This window comes from Castor canadensis, chromosome 7 (assembly GCF_047511655.1).
Source record: "Castor canadensis chromosome 7, mCasCan1.hap1v2, whole genome shotgun sequence".
NCBI classification, from domain to species: domain Eukaryota; kingdom Metazoa; phylum Chordata; class Mammalia; order Rodentia; family Castoridae; genus Castor; species Castor canadensis.
The window spans coordinates 151890583-151916931 of record NC_133392.1 but is presented as its reverse complement, the minus strand read 5'-3'; the positions used below and the strand labels follow the sequence as shown (position 1 = coordinate 151916931).

The 26349-nt window shown below is 48.8% G+C and overlaps 1 protein-coding gene across 1 annotated transcript in view; it reads left to right on the top strand.

Annotated features, from left to right (window-relative positions):
• The window catches only part of Fhad1 (forkhead associated phosphopeptide binding domain 1), a 123762-nt gene that overhangs the window by 38390 nt on the left and 59023 nt on the right, over positions 1 to 26349 (top strand). Inside the window, exons 5-14 of the mRNA XM_074081288.1 lie at positions 1161 to 1270; positions 4237 to 4473; positions 9492 to 9615; positions 12557 to 12687; positions 14713 to 14802; positions 15874 to 15978; positions 20736 to 20843; positions 23481 to 23564; positions 24290 to 24442; positions 25870 to 26065. Of these exons, the coding sequence (XP_073937389.1) occupies positions 1161 to 1270; positions 4237 to 4473; positions 9492 to 9615; positions 12557 to 12687; positions 14713 to 14802; positions 15874 to 15978; positions 20736 to 20843; positions 23481 to 23564; positions 24290 to 24442; positions 25870 to 26065 (1338 nt within the window). The remainder of the gene's footprint in view (positions 1 to 1160; positions 1271 to 4236; positions 4474 to 9491; positions 9616 to 12556; positions 12688 to 14712; positions 14803 to 15873; positions 15979 to 20735; positions 20844 to 23480; positions 23565 to 24289; positions 24443 to 25869; positions 26066 to 26349) is intronic.

The following is a 26349-nucleotide window of genomic DNA, read 5'->3' as shown; positions in this document are numbered from 1 at the left end:
CTTTTTACCCCCAAGAGAGCCATCCTCTTAAATCCACCATCCATGTAGCTGGAATCACAGGCACACACCACCATGCCCAGCTTGTTTTTGAGATAGGGTCTCATTAATTTTTGCCCAGGCTGGCCTTCAGCAGTATCCTCCTATCTCTGCCTCCCACATAGTTGAGATTACAGGCATGCACTACCACACCTGGCCCCACAAAGAATTTCTTAAGGCTCCAAATGAATACACTGAAGAGATACACAGACCAAGGTAGTGGGAGATGGGGCACCGAACTTCCATGACTTTGTGGGTGCCCCACCCATCACGCCCCTCCACATGGTGAGTGACCTGGAAGCTGCTCAAACCAAGTCCTTTGGGGGATGTATGCACGCTTCCTTGCATAAGCCATCACTGCCCAGCTCAACCTCAGCCCTCCCCACTTCCAGAACGTCTGGGGTGGGGCTGAAATCGTAGCCGTCTATGGTTCGTTGCCCTGGCAACCAGCCCCCATCCCATTGTGCAGGGCTCCAGGCTGTCAGTCATTTCCTCAGCATGCAAATAGGTCCTTTCAACTTTGGAGAGTCCAAAAGATCTAGGAGCTAGGGACCAGGAAACAGGATGAGACCAAATATATGGTTTTTGTTACAAATCACGATGTCACAGAACAAGATAGAAAAGAGTTTAGGCCCTGAGGGCCATACGGTCTGTATTGCCCCTCTTCACTTCTGCCCTTTTAGCAGAAAAAGCAGTCATAGAAGATCCACAAATGAATGACTGTGGTCATGTTCCAATAAAACTTTATTTTCAAAAGGCCCTGCGGCTGTAACTTGCCTCCCCAATTTGTACCAGACTCTTCGTGTCCTCCGATTACATGTGTGGATACTAAGCCACAGAGAGTCAAATGACCTGCCCAGGGTCCCTAGGTCTTGATCACAGAAAGGTCTGGAGAAAGACACATCAAGGCCACCACCAGCTGATTTGGCTGGGGGGGAGTGAGGCGGCCCCTCCCCCTCAACACACCCCGTGTGCTTTTCTTGCTGTCCAGTGAGCGTGCACTGCTCTGTGAGTTTAAACTCACCTGAGGCGTAACTGTCAGGGCGACAATGTGAAGGCCACTCTGAAACTATTTCTCAAGGCTTTGGGGAGCTCACAGCACTTGGTTCTGTCTGTTCCCCTAGTGTGGACCAGCGCTGTGGAACTGTCAGAAGAAACCGTGGCCGAGGGCCTCCCCGGGGCCATGCCTTCCCCTGAGATCTACATGGACCAGGACCTGGCCCAGCAGGACAAGGTGAGAAGGGTGGGGCTGTGGCAGCCAGCCACCACAGAGAGGCTTGCTGCTGCCTCTTATGGTGCTCTTTCTTTTTTCCCCCCTCTTAAGATCTAATTGAAAGTTGTACCTCAGATAACAATCACAGTCACTGTTTAATTGAGCACCTGCTGTGTACTAGACTGTGTCCTGCGCACTTGACATTCATTAGCTCATCTGAAATCTTCACCACCTTCAAAACCAATTTTATCAGCTCCACTTTGCTGATGAGGAATCTTTAGCTCAGAGAGTTTAAGTAACTTGCCCAAGGTTGCACAGTGAAAGGGGCAGAATTGGAATTCAGACCCAAGTCTGGTTAACTTCTAAGCTGGTACTTTTAACTCCACATGCAGTAACCACTCAGTCAACCACAAGTGAAGGAACAGTGCTGGGGAGAACATGTCCTAGTAGGAGGAAGCTGGAGCTGAGGCCACAGACGAAGGGGAGACTTGTTAAGCAGGAGAGATTTGGAGACCGAGGCAGGAACGGGGAGTGAGAAGGGGTGCCCTAGGAAGGGCAGGTCCAGGCTGCATTCTCCCCACTTTGCCACAACTTGAAAACTACCCTCAATAAGAAATCCAATGCTGGACGCTGGTGGCTCACGCCTGTAATCCCACCTACTCAGGAGGCAGAGGTCAGGAGGATCGCAGTTCAAAGCCAGCCCAGGCAAACAGTTCACAAGACCCTATCTTGTAAAATTCTATCAAAAAAAAAAAAAAAACTGTGCTAGTGGAGTGGCTGAAGGTGAAGGCCCCAAGTTCAAGCCCCAGTACCACACACACAAAAAAAAAAGTCCAACAATGCCTTGTGTGCATCATGACCCAGGCCAAGGTCTATGTCTATGGGGACAGAGACACCAGGGTTCTTGGGACACAGAGATGACACGTCTGGTCATTTGCGGCTTTGGATGGAAGGTGGTTCTGACCCGTGTCCTGAGGCCAGACTGCACCAAGCTGTGGAGCAAACTAGTCCAAATTGAAGGGGCTCAGAGCAGCAGTTTCTTACCCTGTGACTTAACTCACAAAGTCTTTCTGCCTGTCTTCCTGCCTCTCTCACACACCGCTGTCAACCACTGGCCCAGTGGGGTTGATGGTCCCAGGAGGCCGCATTCCCAGGTGTGGGACCTCAGCACCTCTCAGCACATGGTTTTCAGCCTGGGTTTCTTCCCAGCACAGTGGTCCCAGGGTCCTGGAGTCAGGAGGGACACCGCACAGCCACCTGAGAACTTGCTTAGAGATCACTCCACACCACCAACCACATTCTGTTGGTCAAAGCAAGCCACCAGCTGTTAAACTGGAAATATAATTAGATTTCCTTTTTTTTTTTTCTATTTATGTGCCATTTATGTCCTGACTTGCCAGAACTCCTTTAAGTTAAGTGACAATAAGCAAATTGGTTTTAAGGAAGCATTTATTGGCTTATCTTTCTTTCTTTCTCATTCTTTATTGGTTTATCTTGTTGGAAAATTTAAAAGTTCACTAGCTTCAAGCATGGCTCTATCCAGGAACTTGAATGATGTCATCTCAGCACTTCTTGTACCATTTTTCCACTCTGTTCCGCTCACAGGTTGACTTTCTCCAGCAGGCTGGTTTCTTGTGCTGGAAAAAATGACTGTACACAAACTCAAGCCTACACATCTAAACCTTATGATCCAAAAGGAAGCAAGACTCTCTTCCTCCTGTAATCAATTCAGGGGATGTCTGAGAAAGCTCAGATTGGCCAGCCTGGGTCACATGGGCAGGGGAAGGCGGGACAGGAAGGAGCAGGGCACATGATTGACAGCCTACTTAGACCACATGGACAGGGAAGGGATGCTCCATCAAGAGAGTGTAGGGTCCTTACCACAAAGACAGAAGCCAGAGCTGGATGCTCCTCTGTATTCCAGTGCCCAGCACAGAGCCTGGCACACGGTGAGTGCCCAATAAATGTCGTACGAACAATGACTGTGCATCTGCTGGGCATAGAGACTTTATTGATTCCTTTGGATGAAGCAGGGGGCTCCCAATCCGCTGATGGATGTCCCTTGAAATTCTGTGACAAGTGCTCACAGGACCCAGAGAAAGACCCTTGACAGCAGCTCCCTGTCAGGAAGCTTCAAGTCCTGCTTGCTACAGGCTCCACAGGCCACAAGCTGGCCTGGAAACTGCCCTGTTCCCTCCTCCTGGCCAATGGCAAGGGAGGCCCCTTTAACCGTGATGGATCTGAAGTCCACGGCTGTATGAAAACATCCAGGGATTCCCCCAAATTCTTACTGATTCTAGTTGATGCCTTCTTGTGAGAACTTTGGGGGAATGGTCCCCCTTTTTGGGGAAACCTAACAAGTCCTCTAGCTACAGGGCTTTCCCTTGGGAGGGCCGGGAGGCTGGCTTAGCTATGCCTGTGCTAAGGTCTACCAGCAAGATTTCCTCCAACCCAAAGTTTCCAGGAGGCCATGAAAGTAATCCCGTCTCCTCTTCACTACTCCCCTGACTCATTACCTAAAATAAATTCCTGTGTGAGGAGCCGGGGTGGGGGTAGCGGGAGATCTGCAGAAAGTATTAAAATTTGAAATAAGTAGTCCTCGATTTCATACAGTGTGGGTGAACCTGAATGGCATATTCCTAACTCCCTGTCCTGGTCCCCAGGTGCTATCTGAGCATCTAAGATAATAAATAAACTCTCTGGCCACAGGAGATCACAAGTGTGCTTGCTGCTGTCGGCCTCAAGGTACAATTTCAGGGCACAGGAGTTCTGAACCTTTGAGGCACAAGCATCCCTTATGGGCATCAATGCACAGGTGCAATTTTAACCTGAGGCTTTCCGAGTGCCAGGGACACTGGCTGTCTCCTTTGTCCTTTCTGCCTACCCTGGCCTTCTGGGAACAATGACCCCCTGCTTTTCCCAGTTTACAAGTGGCCTGGCTCCGCTCACAGGCCAGCACCCAGTAGGCTTCTCTGCTCCCCACCCAGGATGAAATCATTCTGCTTCTGGGGAGAGAAGTCAACCGGCTCTCAGATTTTGAAGTGGAATCCAAATACAAAGACGCAGTGATAATAAACCTGCAGAACGAATTGGCAGAGCTGAGTCAGAGGCTGTCGGAAACCATGCCCCTCAGGCAGAGCGACAGGGCCATTCCACAGAAGTTCCAGGGGCTAGAAGAAGGCGAGGATCCCAGACAGAAGGAAATTGAGAGCTTGAAAAACCAGGTAGGACTTGGGACAAGGGGAAGGCCTTGTGCATGGAGGTTAGGAACCCAGGGAGTGGAGTCCACCGCCCCCAAACACAAGAACAATCCTAGTGCAAGTACCTTAGATACTTAACCGATTTCCACCTCAGGGTCTTCTCACGTGTCCAATATACAGATGAGGGGACTGAGGCAGGCCCAGAGTCGCCTGGAGCTTGCACGGCACCGCACAGGTGGTGGTGTACTTTGAACTTGGGTCTGTCACTAGCTAACCCCACGCCCTCTCCCCCACCTCCTGTTTCCACCCAACACTGCTCTAGTGACCGCCTCCCACACTCAGCCCACCCTAGATGAAAAGAGCTGCGGGAAGTCAGCTAAGGGGAGAGGAACCCCCAGCCCCCCAAACACGGAGGCCTCGTATCAAACCCTGAAGGCGTTTACTGGCTCACTTATGGGGAATTTCATCAAACAAATATTCCCCACCTGGAATCTGGGTTTACCAGGTACCTTGCTTTCTATGGAAACAAGATGAAAACTCCTTTAAAACAAAAAGAAAGAAAGAAATGGCATTGGCTGGGCACAGTGGCTCACGCCTATAATCGTAACTGCTCAGGAGGCAGAGATTAGGAGGATGGCAGTTGGAGGCCAGCCCAAGCAAAATGTTCATGAGACCTCATCTCAACCAATGTCTGGGTTGGTGACATACACCTGTCATCCCAGCTATTCAGGGAAGCACAAATAAGAGGATTGTGATCCAGAACAGCTGGACATAAAATAAGACCCTATCTCAAAAATAACCAATGCAAATAAACAAACAAACAAACAAATAAGTAGCTGATGGAGTGGCTGAAGTGGTAGAGCACCTGCCTAGTAAGTGTGAGGCCCTGAGTTCAAACAGCAGTACCATTAAAAAAAAAAAAGTAGCCATTGATTTTTTTTTTTCTTTCAGTATGTTTTTGTTGGGTTTTGTTTTCTGAATCAGAGTCTCACTATGCAACCCAAGCTGGCCTCAAACTTTTGAACCTTCTGCCTCAGCCTCCTGAGTGCTGGGATTGCAGGAGTGGGCTGCCTCACTCAACTACGATAATTGATTTTGCACATAAATTACGTCTTGATAACGCTGGTGGAAAACAAGTTAGCCACTGGTGGCCGCTTGTGCACTGGCCTCCGTGTATACCACTGCTTCAGCTGTGGTCCCACCTGGGCCTCTGTTCTCCAGCTCCCTGCTTCCACCTTTCCCTGCTACACCCAGCTCAAGCAGCACAGTTTCAGTCCTACAAATGGTGCTCTGAAAAGGACATGGCTTCTACCTGGTGAATGTTGGCCATTCTACCTGGGATGGACACTCTTACAGGTCAGGGGTGGGCCAGTCACCTCCCAGAACTCTACAGCAAAGCTCCTTTCCTCAGCTTCAGCCCCAAAATATTACATGAAAAATTCCAGAAATCAGCAATTCATAAGCATTAAATCACTTGTTATTAGTTGTTAATGTGTTTCTGTGTCTAATCTGTAGATGAAATGTTATCACAGGTGTGTAATGGAAGACACTGGTACTGTCTGCAATTTCAGGGATCCACTGGTGTTGGGGACTACTGCAATGGGACCATGCATCAGCTGATCACTCACACATCCAGTCGCTCATCCACCTGTGCATTCAAACTGTCACCTCACCCTCTTCTGGGCTGTGGGAGCTCTGCCCTCAGTTGTGTCCCAGTACAGTTTCGATTTTGGATGTTCCCCAAAGACCTGTGTGTTGAAGGTTTGGTTCCCCAACTTAGGCCCTTTTGGGAGATGATGGAACCTTTAAGAGGCGGGGCTTAGTAGAAGGAAGTGAGGTCATTGGGGATGTGTCCTCAAAGAAGTGACCCCTCCTCTTTCTCTGTCTTTGCCTCATGTCCACATGAGCAGCTTTGCTCTACCACTGCTCCCTCCATGATGTGCTGCCTCCCACATGTCCAAAACAACAGGGCTAACCAACCATGGACTGGGAGCTCTGACACTGTGAGTGGAAGTAAACCTTTCCTCTCTTTAAGTCAATTATCTCAGGTATGTTGTTACAGTAACAGAAAACTGTCTCGCATATGTTCCAGTGAAGGAAACAGAATAAACAAGTAAATTTGAATGACCTTCCTTTGGACATGTTTTTGAAAGAACAATGAAAATAGCAGACTCTTTGGGAACTGCCACAGCACACAGTTGCCTTGACGTGAACCTGTGTCGTTGGTGAGCGCCCTTCTCTCTCTCTTTTTATTTTTCTGGTGCTGGGGTTTGAACTCAGGACCTACACCTTGAGTGCTTCACCAGCCCTTTTTTGTGATAGTTTTCTTCAAGATGGGATCTGACTAACTTTTCTTTGGCCAGACTGGCCTCAAATCCTTATCCTTATATCTCTGCCACATGGGCAACTGGGATTACAGGCAGGTAGTGCCTGTCGCTCACTTGTGCTCTCTCTCTCTCTCTCTCTCTCTCTCTCTCTTCCCCCCCACCCTCTGTAGCTCTGATAAATCGGTCAGAGCCTGTAAAAGTGGTGTTTGCTATTTTGCTATCTCATTACATCTGTGGTCAACATAATCCCTCTTTTTTTTTTTTTGTGGTACTGAGGTTTGAACTCGGAGCCTACACCTTGAGCCATTCCATCAGCCCTTTTTTCTGATGGGTTTTTTTCAAGATAGGGTCTTGCAAACTATTTCCCTGGGCTGGCTTTGAACCACGATCCTCCTGATCTCTGCCAGCATCATTCTTTTGATCTGAGCCTAATTTACAACCAAATGGAGAAATGCCCTTTTCATTAACTCTCCCATCTCAGAGCTTTTCTTGAGCAAAGCCTTGTCCTCTGGGTGCGTGGACAAGTGTGATAATGCTCACAGGTCTTTATCTGTGTCAACTGGCCACACTCGTCGTTTAAAGTGACTAGTGGGACATGGCCAATTGTTTTTTAGCCAGGAATCGTCTAGAAGTAATGGCTTACATGGTGGTCTTTCCCTCTGCCTCAATCTCTACTCAGAGCTGGAAGAGGATATTTCACAGCAGGACATCTCTGATGTCGATTTGGATCCAAGTCAAGTTCCATCTGCTCACGTTTTAGCTTCCCAGATATTCTCTAATTATCAGGGCATCCAGCCAGAAGTGTAAGCCAGCGGCAGGCTGACTCATTGCTCTGATGGCTTTGTGTGCTTTCCCCATCCCCATCCCCATCCCCGTTCCCGTCCCCGGAGAGCCAGTGTGCAGTGATGTGCGCCCCACCCTCTCTCCTCCGCTGCGATGCCATAGGCAGCACTCAGGGCCCCGTCTGCGCCTCCTGCCCTAATTACAGGCGAGTTATTATCTCGACGCAATCACTCTTCCTGGCACTATTAACTTTCTTATGATCCAGTGCCTGTTTCATTACAGAGCATCGCAGGCACTAACCATCTCAGCATTTACACCAATTATAGGCAATCTGGATATTTATTTTGGTGATGAAAGTGATGAAGAGGATTGAGAACGGTATGGAGTTTTCCTGCAGTCTGAAATCGTAAGGCTCTGACACGTTGATTGAAGTGGTTTATATCCACCAGACAGCAGTGAAATCTTTGGGGAGCATTGTTCCCCATCATCCTTTCAGAGTGCCTCTGGTACCACGCAGACAAAAGCATGACACTGAGAAATACGCACACTTTTTTTATTCCAGTGCCTTATATAGGAAAGGTGTATTTCCTCTACAGAAAACAGGAATTTCTGAAGTTTGCTTTGTTTTGTTTAGTTTCCAAAGCACTAGCAGGCAGAGGTGTAGCCCTGAGTAGGGTAGGGGACAGAGCAGCCTGTGTCCTCATCCCCTTCCTGGCATTTGTCCCTTCTCCAGTGTCCCAGGGAAGAAGACAATGTCACCTCCCCAATCTAAACCATGATGGCGCATGAAAGAGACATAGAAGCAGAAACCTCCGGGTTAATTCTACCATGGAATACTAATCAGGGTTCAGGGACAGGAGCCGAGAGCAAGGACTACCAGCGCCATCTTGTGGCGAGGCAGACGCCCTGCCCCACGGTGTCTGAGCGTGCTTGGACCCTGGTCTTTTTCACGCTATGCCTGTGATGTGTTGTGATAATTGCTAAGATTCCTTATTTTCTCTCGGTGGCAGTCATACTGGTGTTTAAGGGATCCAAGACAAGATTTACAAATGCACACAAAAATATTATCAATCTGCCTTCCTTCCCCGAGGCCGACGAGAGGGGCTGAAGCCAAAACACATGGATGATCAGAGCTCGTGTGCCGTGCACAGGCGTGGGCTGAGCGTCTTTACGGATATTAACTTTTTAAAATGCTTTCAACAATCCTATAAGACTGGGGCTATCTTCATCGCATTTACAGGATGAAAAAATGAGATCCAATCAGAGTACACCCTGTGCTCCCCCAGCCTGAAAAGTGGCAGGGACAGGACTTAGAGGTGGCAGTTTGGCTGCCCAGCTATGCAGTACAGACCCCAGCTTTTAGTGCTTGCTCCTAGGACCATGTGATAAGATGACAAGACCTGGAACCGAGCACCTAAACACTGGGTCCCAGTGGGACTCCCGTCTCTGACCATGCCCCTTACCTCTCTGAGTCTCAGTTCACCCACTTGCAGAATGGAGGCACCCTTCATGGCTGCTGTGAAGCACCATGGGAAATCATGTCTGTGAAGGGACCGTGTAAGCTGTAGAACTTTCTCTGAGATAGACCCTATTGTATTGTTGTTTGAGGGAATTGATTTTACAGCCTCTTGAACTTTGTGGTGGATCCAGTCCATGTTGGTTGGTGAGAACCCAAGACCAAAAGTCCCAGTGTCACAGGAAGGCAGGTGGCCAGGAGTGGCTGGGCCTAAGCCCCTTTGTGGGCACCCCAAGCATGTGTCAATTACATATAAAATGGTAGGCCATCCCTGTCCCTTTCACTCCTTAAAACTAAACAGCTTGGTCCCCCACTGTCCAACCACAGACCTATCAGAATCTGCCCAGCATCAGGAAGTACCCATGGTCTCAGGCCTGGGCCAGGGTCCTCTGACTCTGTGCTGCCTCCTCCCTCAGATCAGTGCCCTTCAGAAAGGCTACAGTCAGATGCTCAGCCAGACCCTGTCTGAGCGGAACTCGGAGATCGAATCCCTGAAGCGCGAGGGTGAAAACTTGAAGAAGGACAGCGCCATCAAGTCAGGTGAGCTCTTTGGAGCTGGGCTTAGCACTGCCGCTCAACCACCCCATGTCGCGGCCCAGGCAGACATCACCAATCAACCAACATTTGCTCTCTGAGCCTAGACAGCCTCTGAGTTCACAGAGGCCCTGGGAGCAGCACCATCCAGGAATCAGAGTTGGTTCTTAGGCCATCCAGCTCCTAGCACAAGGCCTGGCTCAAAGTCAGCCTCTGGTCAATGCTTGAACAGGCATTAGCTCTTAGCTAAAAGGCCTACTGACCCCAGTTCACCAGGAAGAATAAGGAAATCTCACCAAACAGGGGGCCTTGAATGTAAACCAGAATGGGGACACTGAGGCACCCAGCGTCTTACCCATTGCATCCTTGGACCCCTATGAAAGCATTTTGCTAACCGGCCAGCACAGGCAATTCCATACTGAAGAACATGGGTGGGGGAGGGGCAGTCCGCTCATGGCCCACCCTTGCCAGGCTCAGCAGTTACGTAGCCTGGATCCATCCATCCATTCATCAAACCCATGAACTGAGCACCTGCTGGGTACCAGGCACTGTTCTAGGCTCTTGGAATCATCATGGTCCCTATACTCACTGGTTCACATGTGTCAGAGGTTGACTGAGCCCATTTCAGGGAGAGATCTGTGCTGCAAAAATAAAACCAAACTGGGTGACGTGGTGGGCAAAGTGCTTCAGTAGTAAAGTGAAGGGAGACTAGCTTAGTGGGCAGACAAGCACTGGCTCTGTGGAGGTGGGAGGAGCTCCAAGGGAATGGAGTGCCAGGCAGCAAACCCAAGTGCAGAAGCCCTGGGGCAGGAACCAGCCATATTGAAGGAGCTGCAGGTGAGTATGGCTCAGTGAAGGAAGGACTGTGGAGTGAGGTGGAGTCAAAGGGAAAGGCAGGACCAGATCACAGGGATGAGCTTTGGTTTTATTCCAAAGCTGTTTATTTGGGAAGCTGTTGAGGTTTTTAAAGCAAAGAATGACAGGTTAGAGACTGAAAGAGGCTGGAGCCATTAACAGAAGAGAAGAGTGTCAAGAATTCTGAATCAAAACCAATAATCAGGCTCAGATCAAAGACATTTTATCTGGTGTCTTTATGGGGTTGTATTGCTGAAAGACTCAGGGTCCACTAGCATCTAGATTATATTCCAAGGGAGGGGAAGGGGGGTGCAGAGTTTAAAAAGGCAAAATCCCAAACTGGGCACATGGTCCTGTATGAATTACGATGGAGGCAAACAGTCAATTATGGGTCCAAGTCCAAGTCCGTGGCTGCTCAGCAGGTACAGCAAGAGCAGAGGGTCCAGGTTTGTGGCTTCTGTGGTTTGGTTCAGTTCACAAATACTCAATGGAGGATTTGCATGGGCCCCACTGTCTCAGTGGCTCCTGGGCTCTGTTTTGGGGCTCAGAACCCAAGTGATCATCCACAGGTAGTGAGTCTAGGTTAGGCGTGTTGCTCTGAAGGGACCCAGGACACAGCAGGAAACATGTCACAACACACAGGAACCCAACATGAATGACAGTCTTCAGCAATCCAAGTGCTGTGCCCTAGGCCACCTGTGGCCCTGCCTCACTCTGCAGCTCCCCTCCAGGCCTCTGCCCCTGCTTGTGGAGTCCTGGGGAGCTTACTGAGTGGCGCCAGGAATGTGAGGAAGAGCTTGCTGGGCCCCACCTTCCTCTCCTATGTCTGTCTGACACATGTCACCCATGCTCCACGCTTATCCCAGACACTCCCCTCGAATCAGGGCATTGGACAGACCTGGGCTTGAGCATCCCTAGGGATGGGCCAGACCCTCGCCACTTGAAGTGAGGTCCTTGGACCAGCAGCACAGCTCACCTGGGTCCTTGTGAGGGGCACAGAGTTCCAGGCTCCACCTTGACTTTCCAATGAGAATGTGTCTTCACAAGCACCCTGAGTGCTTTGTAGGCACACTCAGATGTGAGTGTTAGGATGGATGATGCTGCAGTAACAAATGGTCCCTAGGCCCCAGTGCGTGACAACACTTGGGCCCATCATGGATTAGGAGGAGCCTTACTCACGGCAAACACTCAGAGACACTCAGGCTGACAGAGACCAACACAAAATATCACATCACAAACCTCATCTTCCATGACAAGAGGGCAGATGGAGTGACGGGCTGGATTTATTTATCTCCTCCTTGAAGCAACATATATTGGACCCCTGGAGGCTCATAACAGTGATCCCAGAGGGAAGGGAAGCCAATCAGGGAGTGCTGCGGTGTCCCCAGCTTGCTGCTCAGAGAAGTTTTGTGACATGGTGCACTGGCCTCTATCAGACCACAGACTCCTGGAGAGGAGCCCAGGCTGAGCTCAGTGGCCTCCAAAGCTGAAATGACAGCACTGGAGAAGCCAACACAGCTAGGGTTTGCAAGGCATAGTGCCCAGGAAGAGAGCTAACCTGCAGAGAGCCCCCCATATCTGCAGTCTCCCTGCAGTCTGCAGCAGAGACCTGGCTAGCACACATATAACACGCAGAGTTAGAGCCATCCAAAAGGACAGCAGGGAGCATCCTGAAGTTCTTCAACTTCACACATAAGTCATAGTCACAGGTCATAGTCAAGTGCAAACCCATCCACCCTAGCAACAGTTCCCAAGACCTACCCACAGCCCACCTCAGGTCCTCCCTTGGCTGCTCTGTCTGCTGGGCTTTTACTTCCAGGCCCATGGTGAGGCTCATGCCTGCAAGGTACCCCCACATTTTTCCTGCCCCCAATAACATTCCCTGGCTCCCCTGATTCCACCCAAGACCAGCAACAATACAATCAGTGCCTGGTTGTGTCAGCTCCATTCTAGCTTCTGAAGTCCTGGGAGTTCCCCGCTGTCACCTCTTCCTCACTGCCAAGGCCACCCTCAGATTGGCTGTCAGTGGCAGCCATGGCAGTAATCCTTATTGCCTTTTTGGTCTCTGTCTTTTTTTTTTTTTTTTGTACAGAGATGGTGACAGCTTTGCAAAAAGACATGTTAGCAAGGAATGAGCAAGTGCAAAACCTGAAGGATGAGGTGGACCAACTGAAGACTCAGAACAAGGAGAAGGAACAGGAGCTTGTAGCCCTGGGCTCTAGGGTGAGTGTTGGGCCTCACCCCTCACAGTCTCCCCACTACCCGACGAAGAGTAACTAGAGCACAAAGTCACATGACACGCCTCTGTCATTTCCCTGGCTTTAAATTCCACTGTCTCCTCTCCCACCATGGCTGCCAAGGCCCAAGGGTTTAAAGAGGTCAGCTGAAGCCTCAAGAAAGCCACCAAAAAAGACAGGTGGCCAAGTTCTCTGCAGTGTTTTTGAAGAACAGTGTGCTTAGTGGTTCAGAATAAACAAGACACGAGTTCAGATCCAAAGACTGTTTCATAATACCTACTATGCTGAGCATGGTGGCACATGCCAGTAATCCCAGCCCTGGAGGCTGAAGCAGGAGGATCTTGAGTGTTTAAGGCCAGCCTGTGCTACATAATGAATCTGTCTCCAAAAAAAAAACAAAAAGGCTTGTTTAATTCAGCAATAAACACACCTATTGGCCTGTATTTCCATGGCAAATCTCAATATTAAAGCAAGAAAAACCCTGTTATGTGCAGAGAAGGACCACAATGGGCTTGATCTCTGTCCCTGTCACCACCTTCAAAGCTGAATGTCACATCAGTGGTGAGGACAGACGCAGATTTGCATTTGTTCCTTACCCTTTAGCGCACATGAGGATTTCTCGACCTGAAATTACCTTGGTGGGCAAATTAACTTTTAAATGTCATTTTGATTATTTGCAAATTTTGCCTGCAGTCTGACTTTAGAACCCGGGTCCTTTAGGACCCAGTTTCTGTGTTTGTGTCATTTGTCTATTTCAGAAAGTCAAAGTCAAGGTCAAGTGGAAGTGGCCTTCCACTCAGGTGCAAATGCAGATTTCTGATGGTGGCCTGGTCAGGTGGCCCTGCTTGTGTGTTGTGGGTGCCAAGGAAAGACTAGATTCTGAGGGTCACTGACAGGCAGCAGAAGTCACATCTGATGCTTTGCAGTGCCCTAGTGAGAGCTGAGGACAGGCAGAACATGAGTTTGGGATCCAGCAGGAAAGGGCCCCATCCCAGAGTTTGCTGGCATGAAATTCTGCATTGGTAAAGTGGCTACTACAAGCCGATTATCACCTTGCTCTCCTGCCTGTGTCCCATGAGGCCCTCCCTGGGCAGATTGACTTCCAACTTTCCAGTGCGATCACTGTTTTAAAGGCATAGCACTATATTTAGATCACTTTGTCCCCAACTCCCCCTGCAGGGTTCCTCTCTAGTCTGTGCCTACTTCCAGCAAATGCTCCCCCTATGACCAAGGGTGTTTGAGCCTTGGCGATACTATTTTCTTTTAAAATTACGTGTGACATGTGTTAATTTTAGAAAAGTAAGTAGCTAATACTGAAAAACAAAATTAAAGACAAAAGTAACCTAACCCTAAGAAATCAAGGTTAATGTTTTAATGCATACCTTTCCAGTCTGGTTTCTTTAGAAGTACACTTACTGAGTTTGTATCCCAGGTGTGTTTTAAAAACATCAGTACTTACTGTTTTCCTACCTCTTGTCATCAGTCTTCAAAGCTATGTGACAGTCTCCAGTGGCTGCACAATGTAGAAAGCGCTCCCCCGTTGTTGGCCATGGTGTTTCCTTATTTAGTTATTTGTCCACTGCTGCTAAGAAGACGGTGAAGAATGACCTTGAACCTTCAGATTCGCGGAGTGATCCATTCATAGCTTTAGGAAGCGGGCATATCTTTGTGCTCCTCACATCCCCAGAGGGAGTCCCCCTCGGCTAGGCTGTCCCATTTCCTGGCACTGCCTGGCACCTTGGACACAGCACCAAGAGCCATCGAGCTCTTTTGGGTCACCCACATGTGTTTCAGAACCCAGGCTCTCCAAAGCCCGTGAAAAAGACCTTAGACACTATTTCTCACCTTGGGTTGAGGCAGGAGCGAGAGCCCCGGCAGGTTCTGTGTCAGCACATGTGGCCTCACCTTTTGGAATCTGGGTGTGGGATTGGGTTGGAGGGGCAGGAAATGCTCCCAGGGTCCCCACATGGCCGGCCTTGGCCTCTTTCTCAGCCGCCCGTTCTCTCCACAGTGCTCTGTGCTGAAGGAAGAGCTAAAAAGGGAGGAGGCCCAGAAGGAGCACCGGGAGGCCCAAGAGAAGGAGCTAAAACTCTGCAGGAGTGTGAGTTGGACTGCCACCTTGCAGGCACACACTGAAGCTCAGCTTGGACCTTTGGGTCCTTAGTGGGATCCTGGCCTGTCACAAAGCATGGGCCCCAGGGCTTTGTGGGTGTGTTTTAATGTAGTCGTGATTCTTTGGTTTCTGCCTCTAGTCCCACCAAGAGACAGGTGAGAAAACCCTAGAAAACACTCCCTGTGCTCTGGGCTCTGGCTCCATCTCCCTCGTGGTTGACTCTGAGGCTGGGCAGAGACAAGACAGGGCGGGGACAGGAGGCCGGCCACTTGGCCACCACATATTCTGCCTCCCTGCCCCACACCTGTGATTCCTGAAATCATGTCCTGCCATCTTCAGTTCGACGGCAGTCCTAGATGCTTATGAGCACAAGCTTCTTACTTAGCATTTTTATTTAAACACATCCATTATATTTTAGTGGTACTGGGGTTTGAACTCAGGGCCTCAGGCTTGCTAGGCAGACGCCCTACTACTTGAGCCACTCCACCAGCCCTAAATACATCAATTTTATACCAACTGGTAAACAAAAAGGAAAGTTTCCATTTGCCTTATGTAGAAGCCAGCCATTAAAATAAATACAATGAAAATATGACCTTTATTGAAATGTCTGTTCCCTCTGCCACCCGAGTCCTCTCCCTTGTCACCGTCTTTTGTTCACTGGGAAGCAGTGTCCTGTACACGATGACACAAAGGCGCGTTCTACTGCACCAGGGACTTCTCTCCTCCTCAAATAGAAAAAGAAAGAGAGAAGGAAAGAAATCTTTCACGGCTCTTTCTTCCAAATAGTTGTCCCTTGTTTCGATCGCTCTCAAAAAATAATATAATAAAATATATTTTCCTTCATCCGCACTTTTAATATATTGATTGGGAAAAAATGTCAAATTTGCCTGTAGCTGTAGGACCTTTGCACAGAGAAGGAAGGAAGCAAGCTAGCGCCAGAGTAGGGTCCCCCTCAGTGAGACCCGCAAAAGAGGTTCTGAGGATTCCGACCTTTGGGGCTGGACGTGGCTCAGCTGCCCCTCTGGGAGGTTGACTTCTCTGCGGTTAACACTTTTTCAGCAAATTCAAGACATGGAGAAAGAAATGAAGAGGCTCAGGGAGGAGCTGAGGAAGAGCTCTTCTGAACAGAGCACCATCTTCAAGACCCTGCGAGAAAAGAGCAAGGTATGTGAGCAAGGACAGTGTCCACCCGATGACCACTGGGGGCAAGCTGCTCCTTGCGCATCATCTCACTCAGTATAATTGTCAAAATAATCATTAAGCTAAAACCATTAAAACTCTACAAGCTAAGTGGTTGAAGGCCAGCCCAGGCGAAAAGTTAGTGAGACTCATCTCAACAAGTAAGTTGGGTGTGGTGGAACCTCCTTTTTATCCCAGCTATTCAGGAGACACAGGTAGGGGCATCATAGTCCAAAGCTGGTCCTGAGCAAAAATGTGAGACCCTGTCTGAAAAATAACCTAAAGCCCAAAAGGGCTGGAGGTGTGGCTCAAGTAGTAGAGTGACTGCCTAAACACAAGGCTCTGAGTTCAAACCCCAATACTGAAAAAGAAATTTACAAACTAAAATATATATTAGACAAGAAGCTAACAAACTGCATCTTGTTAATAACATTAAATCCTGAAAAGTTGACTATATATAAGTAGACTTAGCAGAAATAATTAACACAAAATAAAGCCAACATTAAAAACCACACAGAGTAGAATTCTATATTGATTTAACATTGAAAGATCATATGTTCTCAGAAAATTTAAGTCAGATGCCAGTAGCTCATGCTTTTAATCCTAGCTACTTGGGAGGCTGAGATTGGGAGGTTTGTGGTTCAAGGCTTGTCTGGGCAGAAAGTTAGCAAGACCCCATCTCAACCAATAGCTGAGCATGGTGGTACACACCTGTCATCCCTGTGATGACGGGTAGTGTAAAATAGGAGGATCGTGGTCCAGGCCAACCTGGGCTGAAAGTGAGACCTTACCTCCAAATTAACTGGAGCAGAAAGGACTGTAGCTCAAGTGGTAGAGCACCTGCCTTGCAAGCTCGAAACCCAGAGTTCAAACCCCAGTCTCACCAAAACAAAACAAAAAAAAAGGTTAGATATGCAAAATCCAGTCTTGGAGAAAAACAGAAGAAATGTAGGCAGAAAACACACACAACAACAGATCTATGGTTTGTAAAAATTTGAGATCAGAAAAACTTAGAGATAAATGAAAACCTGTTTTGAGAAGAGACTCGATCGAGTAAAAACAATCTCACAATCTCATGAAAATGGAAATATTTGGAAACCTGCTCCACCTCTGGCTTTTAAATCTCTCTCTGCAGAGATTACTCAAGGAAAATGAATTTACTCTGGCTCCTTTTTCATGAAAATAACTGTAAGCATGAAATGGAATCAAACTCCTCTCTGGGCTATAAACTTCCCTCTAAACAACACTTCACACATTTTAGTGCGTAGTAAAATTATTATTCAGGTAGAAATTCCCTCCACTTCCCGTGTGGTTTCTTCTTTGGCTTGGGCGTTATTGAAGTTATTTCTTGATTTTGAAGTATCGGAGGACTTTCTGGTCACTCTTTGGTTATTGGTGCCTAGCTTAATTACACTGGGGCCAGAGAATGTCCTCCGTGTGGTTTCAGTCCTGTGGTATTATTTGATTAAGACTTGCTTTGTGACCTGCACGTGGTCAGTGCTGGGTCCATGTGTGCACTTGAAATGAGTACACCTTCCGAAGTCAGCAGGCACTGCATTCTAGACGTGGCCTTTAGGTTAAGCTTGTCAGTGACTTCAAAGCCTGCATGCTCCCATCGAGTTTGTCAGTCATCGAGAGTGGCATGTTTAAAACCACAGAACTCCGTCATGACTATTTCCTAGTTTTGCCAATTTTTGCTTTATATGTTTTGAGGCTATGTTGCTGGGTGCATATAATTTTATCATTTCATACTTCCTACTGAATCAAGCTTTTGGCCATCATGAGCCACTCTCCTCTCGGGGTGTTTCCCCATGAAGGTCCACTGCTATTAATATAGCTCCATCACTACACTAGCTTTCGTTTTATGAGTTTCATGTTTTCCTGTCACTCTTTATTTAGGTTTACATATAGCGCTTGCTAGCAGCATGTGGTTTCTATAAAATCCAGTTTAATGATCTTTGACTTTCAGCCCATTTGCACAGAATTGCTGGTGTGCTAGGTTTAAATTCACCTCTTACCCAGTGCCAGCTATACCACCTGCTCCTTTTCCTCTCCATTCTTGCCTTCTTGAGGTGAGTCTTTTCACTTTTTTACTTTTACTATTCTTTTAATATTTGTCCTAAAGATCTCATTCTTACCTTACCAAGCACAAGAGGCACTCACGGTTTTGCCTCCTCCTCCACGACACAGTGACCTTAGGCACTGACACTTTAACTTTGACCATCCCACACACACTTTGTGTCATTATCATCATCTTCTAAATGTCTCTCTATACTGAAACCCGAAGGATGTTGTCCATTTTTGTACGGTCCATGTCTACATGCACACATCATTTGCACCTTTTCTGTATCTCTGATCATCCATCTGAGATCATTTTTTTCTGCCTAAAGAACATCCTTTAGTCAGGCACAGTGGTTCATACCTGTAAACCCAGCTACTCAGGAGCAGTGGTTAACAGGATTGCAGTTTGAGGCCAGCCTGAACAAAAAGTTAGCAAGACTCCATCTCAATCAACAAGCTAGGAGGGGTGGCACACATCTGTAAGTCCAAGCTATATAGAAGGCTATAGGTAGAAGATTATGGCTCAGACCAGTCCAGAAAAAAACGTGAGACCGTGTCTGAAAAATAAGTAAAGCAAAAAGTGTTGGTGGAGAGGCTCAAGTGGTAGAGCAACTGCCTAGCAAGTGTGAAGCCCTGAGTTCAAACCCCAGTACCACACACACACAAATTTTCCTTTAGGGTTTTCCTTCAGTGTGGCTCTGCTGATGACAAATCCTTAAGTGTGTGTGAGTGTGAAGATGTCTGTTTTAACCTTCATTCTTGGAAACGTATTTTGGCTGCATGTTCACTTCTGCGTTGTGTGTAAAGTGCTCGGTTCTGTTGTCTCCCGGTTTGCATTGCTTCTACTGAGAATAAGCTGTAGGCCTAACACTTGCGTCCCTGGACCCTCTGTCTTTTCTCTGGCTGCTTTTAAGATTTTCTTTTCCTTCAACTCCAACAGTTTTATTATGATTTTTCTGGTGTACATTCACTTTTATTTATCTTGTATGGAATTCATATGGGCGTATCAAATCTTTGGCACAGTGTTTTGCACTCATTTTGGGGCTTGGCCTGTGTACTGGGAGCCACTGGAGGCCTTTGAACAGGGGAGTGATATGATTCCATCTGTGATTAATTAGAAAGTTGAAGGTTATAGCTGCAAGTTTTCACATGCTCGGCAGTATGCCAAACTTTTATCTCGTCAGCTTCATGCCAACTCTGTGATCTAGAAACTACCACGCCCATTTCACAGATGAGGGAGGCAGGGCTGAGGTGAAGGTTCAGAGTCAGTAAGGAGCAGAGCTAAAGCCAGGTTTGTCTGACTTACTTCCGTGGCACAACCAAGGACCACACGTGACTGTTGAAATTGACATTAAGTAACATTTAGAATTCATTTCTCCATATTTTTATTTTAAAAACTTTCTTTTAAATCAAGCAAGAAGGAAAATTTAAACCCCAGTGTCCTCTCACCACATTTCACATGGCCAATGGCCATCGAACCAGATCCCACAGACACATCAAAGGCCAGGGATAGAAGTGAGGAGCCAGGCACCCGTGTCTCACACCTGTAATCCTAGCTACTTGGGAGACTGAAATCAGGAGGACCATGGTTTGAAGCCAGCCCAGGCAAATGGTTTGCAAGACCCCCATCTCCAAAATAAAAAAACCAAAATGGAGTAGAGGTGTGGCTCAAGTGATAGAGGCCCTGCTTTGCAAGCACGAAGCCCTGAGTTCGAAACCCACAAAAAAAAGGAAAGAAAGAGAAACAGAAGGGAGGGCATGCTTAGTCCTTTCACGACTGTGCAAGAGAGAGCCAAAACCCAATTGCTGGGCTGGCTTTACAAGGTGACACCACTTGCTAGAGGCCCTTCATTGTCCCACACTGCTCAGAAGGAAGCTCAAACAGACTTTTCTTGTTTTTTTGTTACATATGCACATCCCCTCTCCAGCCCCCGAATCTTTTCACTTAAGACAGTTTGCCTCACTTCCTGTGGAGCCCGACGCTCAAAAATATTTATTGTTCAAAAGTGAATGGAGAGGCTGTGGGACCCCACACTGGCCAGCAGAGGGCAGCATCGAACCCTCCCAGGCTCGCTGCAGGGTGACAGTTACTGCCCAGTCGAGGGGCTTAACAGGCAGGTTTAAACACCTGGCAGGCCACAATTCTTTAATAATCATTACCGGGCACGCCTCCCAGAGTAGTTTCCACTGGTGAGTGTGCCACAAGCAGTAATGACAAACAGTCATGATGGTGACCCGATAACTAACACTTACCAAGTTCCCTGTGGGCAGGTCACGTCTGTGTTTGAGTGATCTGCAGTAGATATTCCCACCTGCCTTTCATAGGTGACAGCCACCAAGCCTAACACCTTGCAGGGCTCTTGTGAAGTGCTGGCACCGTTCCAAACATCCCTGTCCCCATTCAACAAATGAGGAGCAGTGAAGAGACGTTCCTGAGGTCACACGACTTGTTAGAGGAGCCTGGGGTGGACCGAACATGGTTGAACCCAGGGAGCAGAGCCTGGCCCTTTGCTCAGAGGACGGCACCTGCTCAGCTTCCCCCCATGACTGTGACCCCTGCCACACAGGCTGCAGCTGTCCCTACCCCTTTGGGACCCCCACGGCCATTAGCTGTCCTAGAGGCACTCCCCAGGGTGCACTGTGACCGCATCAGCAGCAGCACATTTCCGTCATCATTTCAGGTTGAAGAGAAACTTCAGGAGGATTCCAGAAGGAAATTGCTTCAGCTGCAAGAAATGGGCAACAGAGAGAGCCTCATTAAAATCAATCTGGAAAGGGCAGTAGGTCAGGTAGGCACGCTCCAGAGCCCCCCTCACTGGCCCATGTCCCCAGCAGTCCCCCATACCCAGGAGGCCAGTGGGGGTGAGAGAGGAAGAGGGAGGAAGATGGACCAGTTTGTCCTCCATTGCCAGAGGCCTCTGTGCCCCTCACCCTGGTGGATGTTCCCCTGCTGGGAAACTCCCGCTCCCATAGTGGATTTTGAACCAAGATTCTGGCCTGTCAGCCAGTCCTGCCTCATGCCTTGCTCCAGGACTCTGACCTCAGAGTGGTTCTAGAACTTTCTCCCCAACGTTGAGTCTTTCCTCCCCTGGGCCCCCAGCAGATGTCACAGTCAGTGTCCATAGAGAAATGCTTCTTTTCTTACTAAGGTAAACCCAAGTGTCCAAAGTCCATGCTAGATGGAGAAGGCTCTGGAAGGGTGGCAAGCAGGCCCCGATCTGGCTGGGTGGGAGCCACTATTTCTCTGATGCCCTGGTCCAAGAAGGCCAGCAGGCCAGCTACAGGGAGCACAGTCGTGAGGGCCAGAACATGCCAGGCTTTAGCAAAGGTTCAGGGGGACAAATGGGAGAGAAGCCCAAAGGACTCTGTAACCCTGCAGAGCACGGCCTGCCAAGGAAGCCTGCTTTGGACCCTGCAAGGGGTCCCCTCTGGGCATCGGCAGTCCCTAGGGTGTACAGCACACTCTGTGTGTGTGTGTGTGTGTGTGTGTGTGTGTGTGTGCGCGCGCGTGCACGTGCGCGTGCTGTTGTTTCTGAGGGGGAGTCCACCGTATCACTCGTGGGATTTTCAAAGGGGCTGTGAACCACCAAAAAAGGTTAAGAACCATAATTTTTTTTTCCTTTCTTTCTTTCTTTCTTTTTTGGTGGTACTGAGGTTTGCTGAGTACTTGGGGTGGTACTCAGGGCTTCATGCTTGCTAGGTAGGCGCTTCAGCATTTAAACCATGCCTTCAATTCTTAAACGATCTCATCCCACCAGCACAACATCCAAAGCCCTTCCAGTTGTACTGTCCAAGCCTCAACCAGGAGTGTGACCAGGGCTCTGTCCCCACACCAACACCCCAGGGGCACACACAAGTTAGATAATGATGCTAACTGTTGGAGAGGTGTTAAAGCCCCTTCAACAGATGCCCACCACTGTCACACGGACACCCCCTCCCTCCATCCCTCCCCGCCACATCACATCTCCTGAAGCAGTCAAGGACCCAGAGCCTTGCCAGTGTGTGCACCTGGCTGCCCCTCGGCACCCCCAACACACACTGATTTGGGAGCATGGCCTCACCCAAGGGCCAAGGTCCTCCTATAGCTCTGGGTAAAGGTCCCCAGAGGACCCTGAGATTTCTCCAGTACCACTCAAAAGCGCAAAGCCTAACCCTTTCTCCACTAGCCAGGGTCTTCCTGCTCACCCCCTTACCTCCAAGGCCCTGCCCCAGTCTGACATTCTTCCCAATCCTCAGCGAGTGACTCCAGGACCAAACTCACAGCCCCAGCACCTGTTCCTCCCACCCTGGGCAAGTGTTCCCATAGGGAGCTTCCAGGGGCCTTGGGAGACCATTGCACACAGGGTTCCCCTACATAACCAGCTCCTGTGCAAGTCGGGTCCCTCCCTTGGCCAGGAAACCTGAGAAGAGCATGGAGTGCTTTCTGCCACCCTGATCTGGCAGGGTGGCCGTGGGACCATCACCATTTCCCTACTGGGTTTCCCAGACTTCCCATGTGTTGTAGATTTCTGCGTCCTAGGACCCCTAGGCTTTAAGCTGACTTGTTGGTCCTTTGGATCCTTTCAAGGCTCTACATTAGAGCCTCTAATGGCCATATTTTTGCAGTGGACCACAGATAGAGGCCAAGGGCTGCCAGGGGATGAATTCTCAGAGAAAGCCGGGCTTCTTTGCCTCTGCCTGATGGAGTCCAGGACACCTTGGATGTGTGATTCTGTAAACCTTGACTTTGTCACTGTGTGGCTCCATCTACCTTAATCTGAAAGCACAGCACACAGAAGACGCGGGACACCAGCTGAGGAACTGAAACCAAGGACCCTGACCTTGATGGGCGTTTCTGTGTCCAGGTGTTCAGCAAATGCTCGCTGAGTGCCTACTCCATGCCAAGCACTGAGCCAGGCTCCAGGGATGCAGACATAAATGTGGTGGACAGAGTCTTTGGGACGCTGAGGGTCTAAGGCACAAAATGACAGGAGAGCTCCGTGGACAGAGTCTTTGGGACGCTGAGGGTCTAAGGCACAAAATGACAGGAGATCTCCTTTCTCCTCTCCTCAGGCACCTTGCTGATTGCACAATTGACTTGGGCTGACAGCCTCAATATTTATTTTACACTCTTGTGCCAACTTAGCAATTACAAAAGAGCGCTCCTTGCCCCGGACTTTCCATTGCCTATTGGCAGCCAGTGGCTCTTTTGAGGGCCTGAGACGTGTACACACAGGCCACAGGCCTGAGTTGGGCTGGGCAGGCCTGCCTAAAGAGTAATTAAAGCCCTCTGTTCTTCCTTCTGAGGTGTACAGAGGTCTTGATAACATGGAATGACCAAGCAGGCTCTTGAGAGGGGACAGTTTCTGGACCCTGTGATGGAAATGCCATCCCCAGCATTTGCCTTTAGCCCCCACCACTGATCTGTTGCCCATTTTGTGCCACAGCTGGAACATTTCAGAAACCAGGTCATCAAAGCCATCTTCGGACGAACCAAGCCATTCCAGGACAAGCCCGTCACCGACCAGCAGGTTTGTGAGCCCCTCTCTTGCAACTCCTTCTCTTCCTTCTTTGGGAATCTGAACGCCAGACCCTGGGAGCATATGTTTCTGTTTTTGTTGGTGGCACATATTTTTCACACTGTTGCTACATCATAAAGATTTGTTTTGATTTTATGGGATTTCCTGGCTTTTAAAGGAAAAGCCAGTTAAACTCCCTTGAACTGTTCTTGTGGAAATCAGCCATGCAGGCTCACGCCTGGTCCCCAGACCATCACGCTGAAGCTTCATTAGCCATGTGAGCAAAAGGGTGGCCTCACCTGGCCCATACGCCATGGCTCCTTCCTTCTAGAGAAGAAGGTAGCATAGACGGTGAGGACGCTTGCCTCGCGAATCTCCCACGACCCTTTCCAGCCCTCTGTCCAAGCAGAAAACACATGGGCTGCTCTCACCAGGGGCAGGACATGACCTGTTTATGCACCCAGAGCATACGGCTCGGTGTCATGAGTGACTGTTACAAATACAGAAGGATCTGGAACAAACTCAGAGCAACAGTACCAGTTTTGGGTCCTACGAATAACCTCTAAACGTGGGCAATGTGTCCTGGTGACAGAACCTCGGGTCGCTTTCAGATCCAACGTGTCAGGATCCTTCTCCTCCCCTGCTGGGCAGGTCACTTAAGTTGTGACCCGCCTGTTTGCTGTCGCCCAGAGCCACTCTGTGTTTGACACCCTCTCTCTTTTTCCTCTTCTCACCAGCTGATAGAGAAGATCCTCCAGGTCACCGAGGACAACCTCAACTTCCAGCAGAGAAAGTGGAGCCTGCAGAAGGAGACACAGCTCAGCAACTCCAAGCAGGAGGAGGCATCGGGGAGCATGGAGAGGCTGAAGACACTGCTGGACGGCTGCCAGGTGGCCCCTTGTCTAGTGTCTGTGCTGATTGTTTGGGAAACTGTCCTGCTTTCAGGGTAGGAGGGGCAGAAATGCTCTGCTTCTCTATCCTCCTTTTCTCTTGTTGGAGAATGGAAAACTGGGGATCTCAAAAGTGCCTTCCAGGTGAAGCCGACATGGCCAAGGAAAGATGGGTGAGCATCGCCACGTACAGTCACCCTCTGGATCCCCCATTCCAGCCAAGTGTGGATCAAAAGCATTGTATCTCATCCATACTGAACGTGTACAAAATTTTTTCTTTTTCTTTTTTTTGGAAACCATACAAAGTATCAGCCATGTGTCAAACAAGTAGTTTGAGGGGCTTTTTTATTTTATTTATTTATTGTTTGTTTGTTTTGCAGTTCTGGGGATCCAACCCAGGGTCTTGCACATGCTAGGCAAGCCCCCTACCACTGAGCTGTACCCCCGGCCTCAGACTCTTTTCTTGTCATTATTTCCTAAGCGATACAGAAGAACAACTTATTTGAATAGCATTTCCACTGTGTTGAGTATTCTAAGTTGTCTTCGGATGACTTAAAGTGTACAGGACGGTTTCTGTTTTTTTGTTTTGTTTTTTATTTTTGGCAATATCAGGGTTTTGCAATATCAGGGTTTTAACTCAGAGCCTCATGTGTGCTAGGCAGGAGCTCTACCATTTGAGCCACGTCCCAGCCCCTAAGGCAGAATGTTAGGTACAAATAATAAGGGACAGAAGACTATATGCAAATACTGGAACTTGACCATCCTCCGATTTGGACATCTACCATGGACCCTTACAGATACCCACGGATAACTGTGCTGACTTTGAGAGGCCCCCAGTCCCAGAATTTTTTTTTAAATACCTCCCATGTTATTTCCAGAGAAGTCAAAGGAATGTTCTGGCTCTTTGGTTGCCTTTCTTTTTTGGTCCAGCATCGAAAGCTGTGTCCTCCTTTGGAGGAGCCAAGCCCAGCGGCCCAGGGCACCGTGGTCCTGCCTGAGCTTGTGGCACAAGCAGCTGCTTCTGCTTTCTCTTGAGATCAGCAGCTACTATTTGGGGAGTTTGTGCTTGTCAGCAGTCTTTCAGAAAAATCAGGAAACCGCACTTTCTAACCAGCTTGTGCGTTGATCTCAGCAGGAATTTTTATGAATGCAAGTTGCTAAATTCAGATCACATTTCAGCCACATTATCACCAGTAATTTGGCTTTGGGATTGCACATAGCTGAAAGGGAGTTTCCTCTGATTTTCAAAAGTCCAATGAAAGTAAAAGGTGCCCCCAAAAAGTCAAAAAAAAAATGGGCCATCCCCGGGCCACTGGCGGGCAGCCCTCCCTGTCTGCTCCATGCCAGAGCCTCACCCCTTGCGGGTCATGGCTGGTGCTGCTTCTGGCTGCAGGGCCCCGGCTCCTCACACCCCTGTCTGATTTCAGGCTTGCATGAGAAAATCTTGCTGCAGTAGCGAGCTGAAGCGCGAGGTCAGCCTCCTTCAGCACCTTCAGGTGAGCCCGTCTGTGTCAGGGCTGCAGAAGGTGACACTGGGCATCCTGAGCCTCTCACTGTCCTGGCTGGAGGAAGTAGAGAAGCTCCTCAGGGACCTTGGCATCCAGCTCTCGGGCTCTGACAAAGGTGACTGACTTTTCTTCTAGCGGACTTGTGTTTGACTGACTCTAACATGTTGCCATGAATCTTCTCAAGATGAAGTATCTGCTGAGAAGGCTTCATGGGTATGCCACCAAGTGTCCCCTTCTCCAGGCTTACTTGGCTTGGGAAGTGACTTTCTTTAAAAAAAAAAAAAAAATGCCGGGCGCCAGTGGCTCACACCTGTAATCCTATAGCTACTCAGGAGGCAGAGATCAGGAGGATCGTGGTTCAAAGCCAACCCCAGCAAATAGTTTGCAAGACTCTATCTC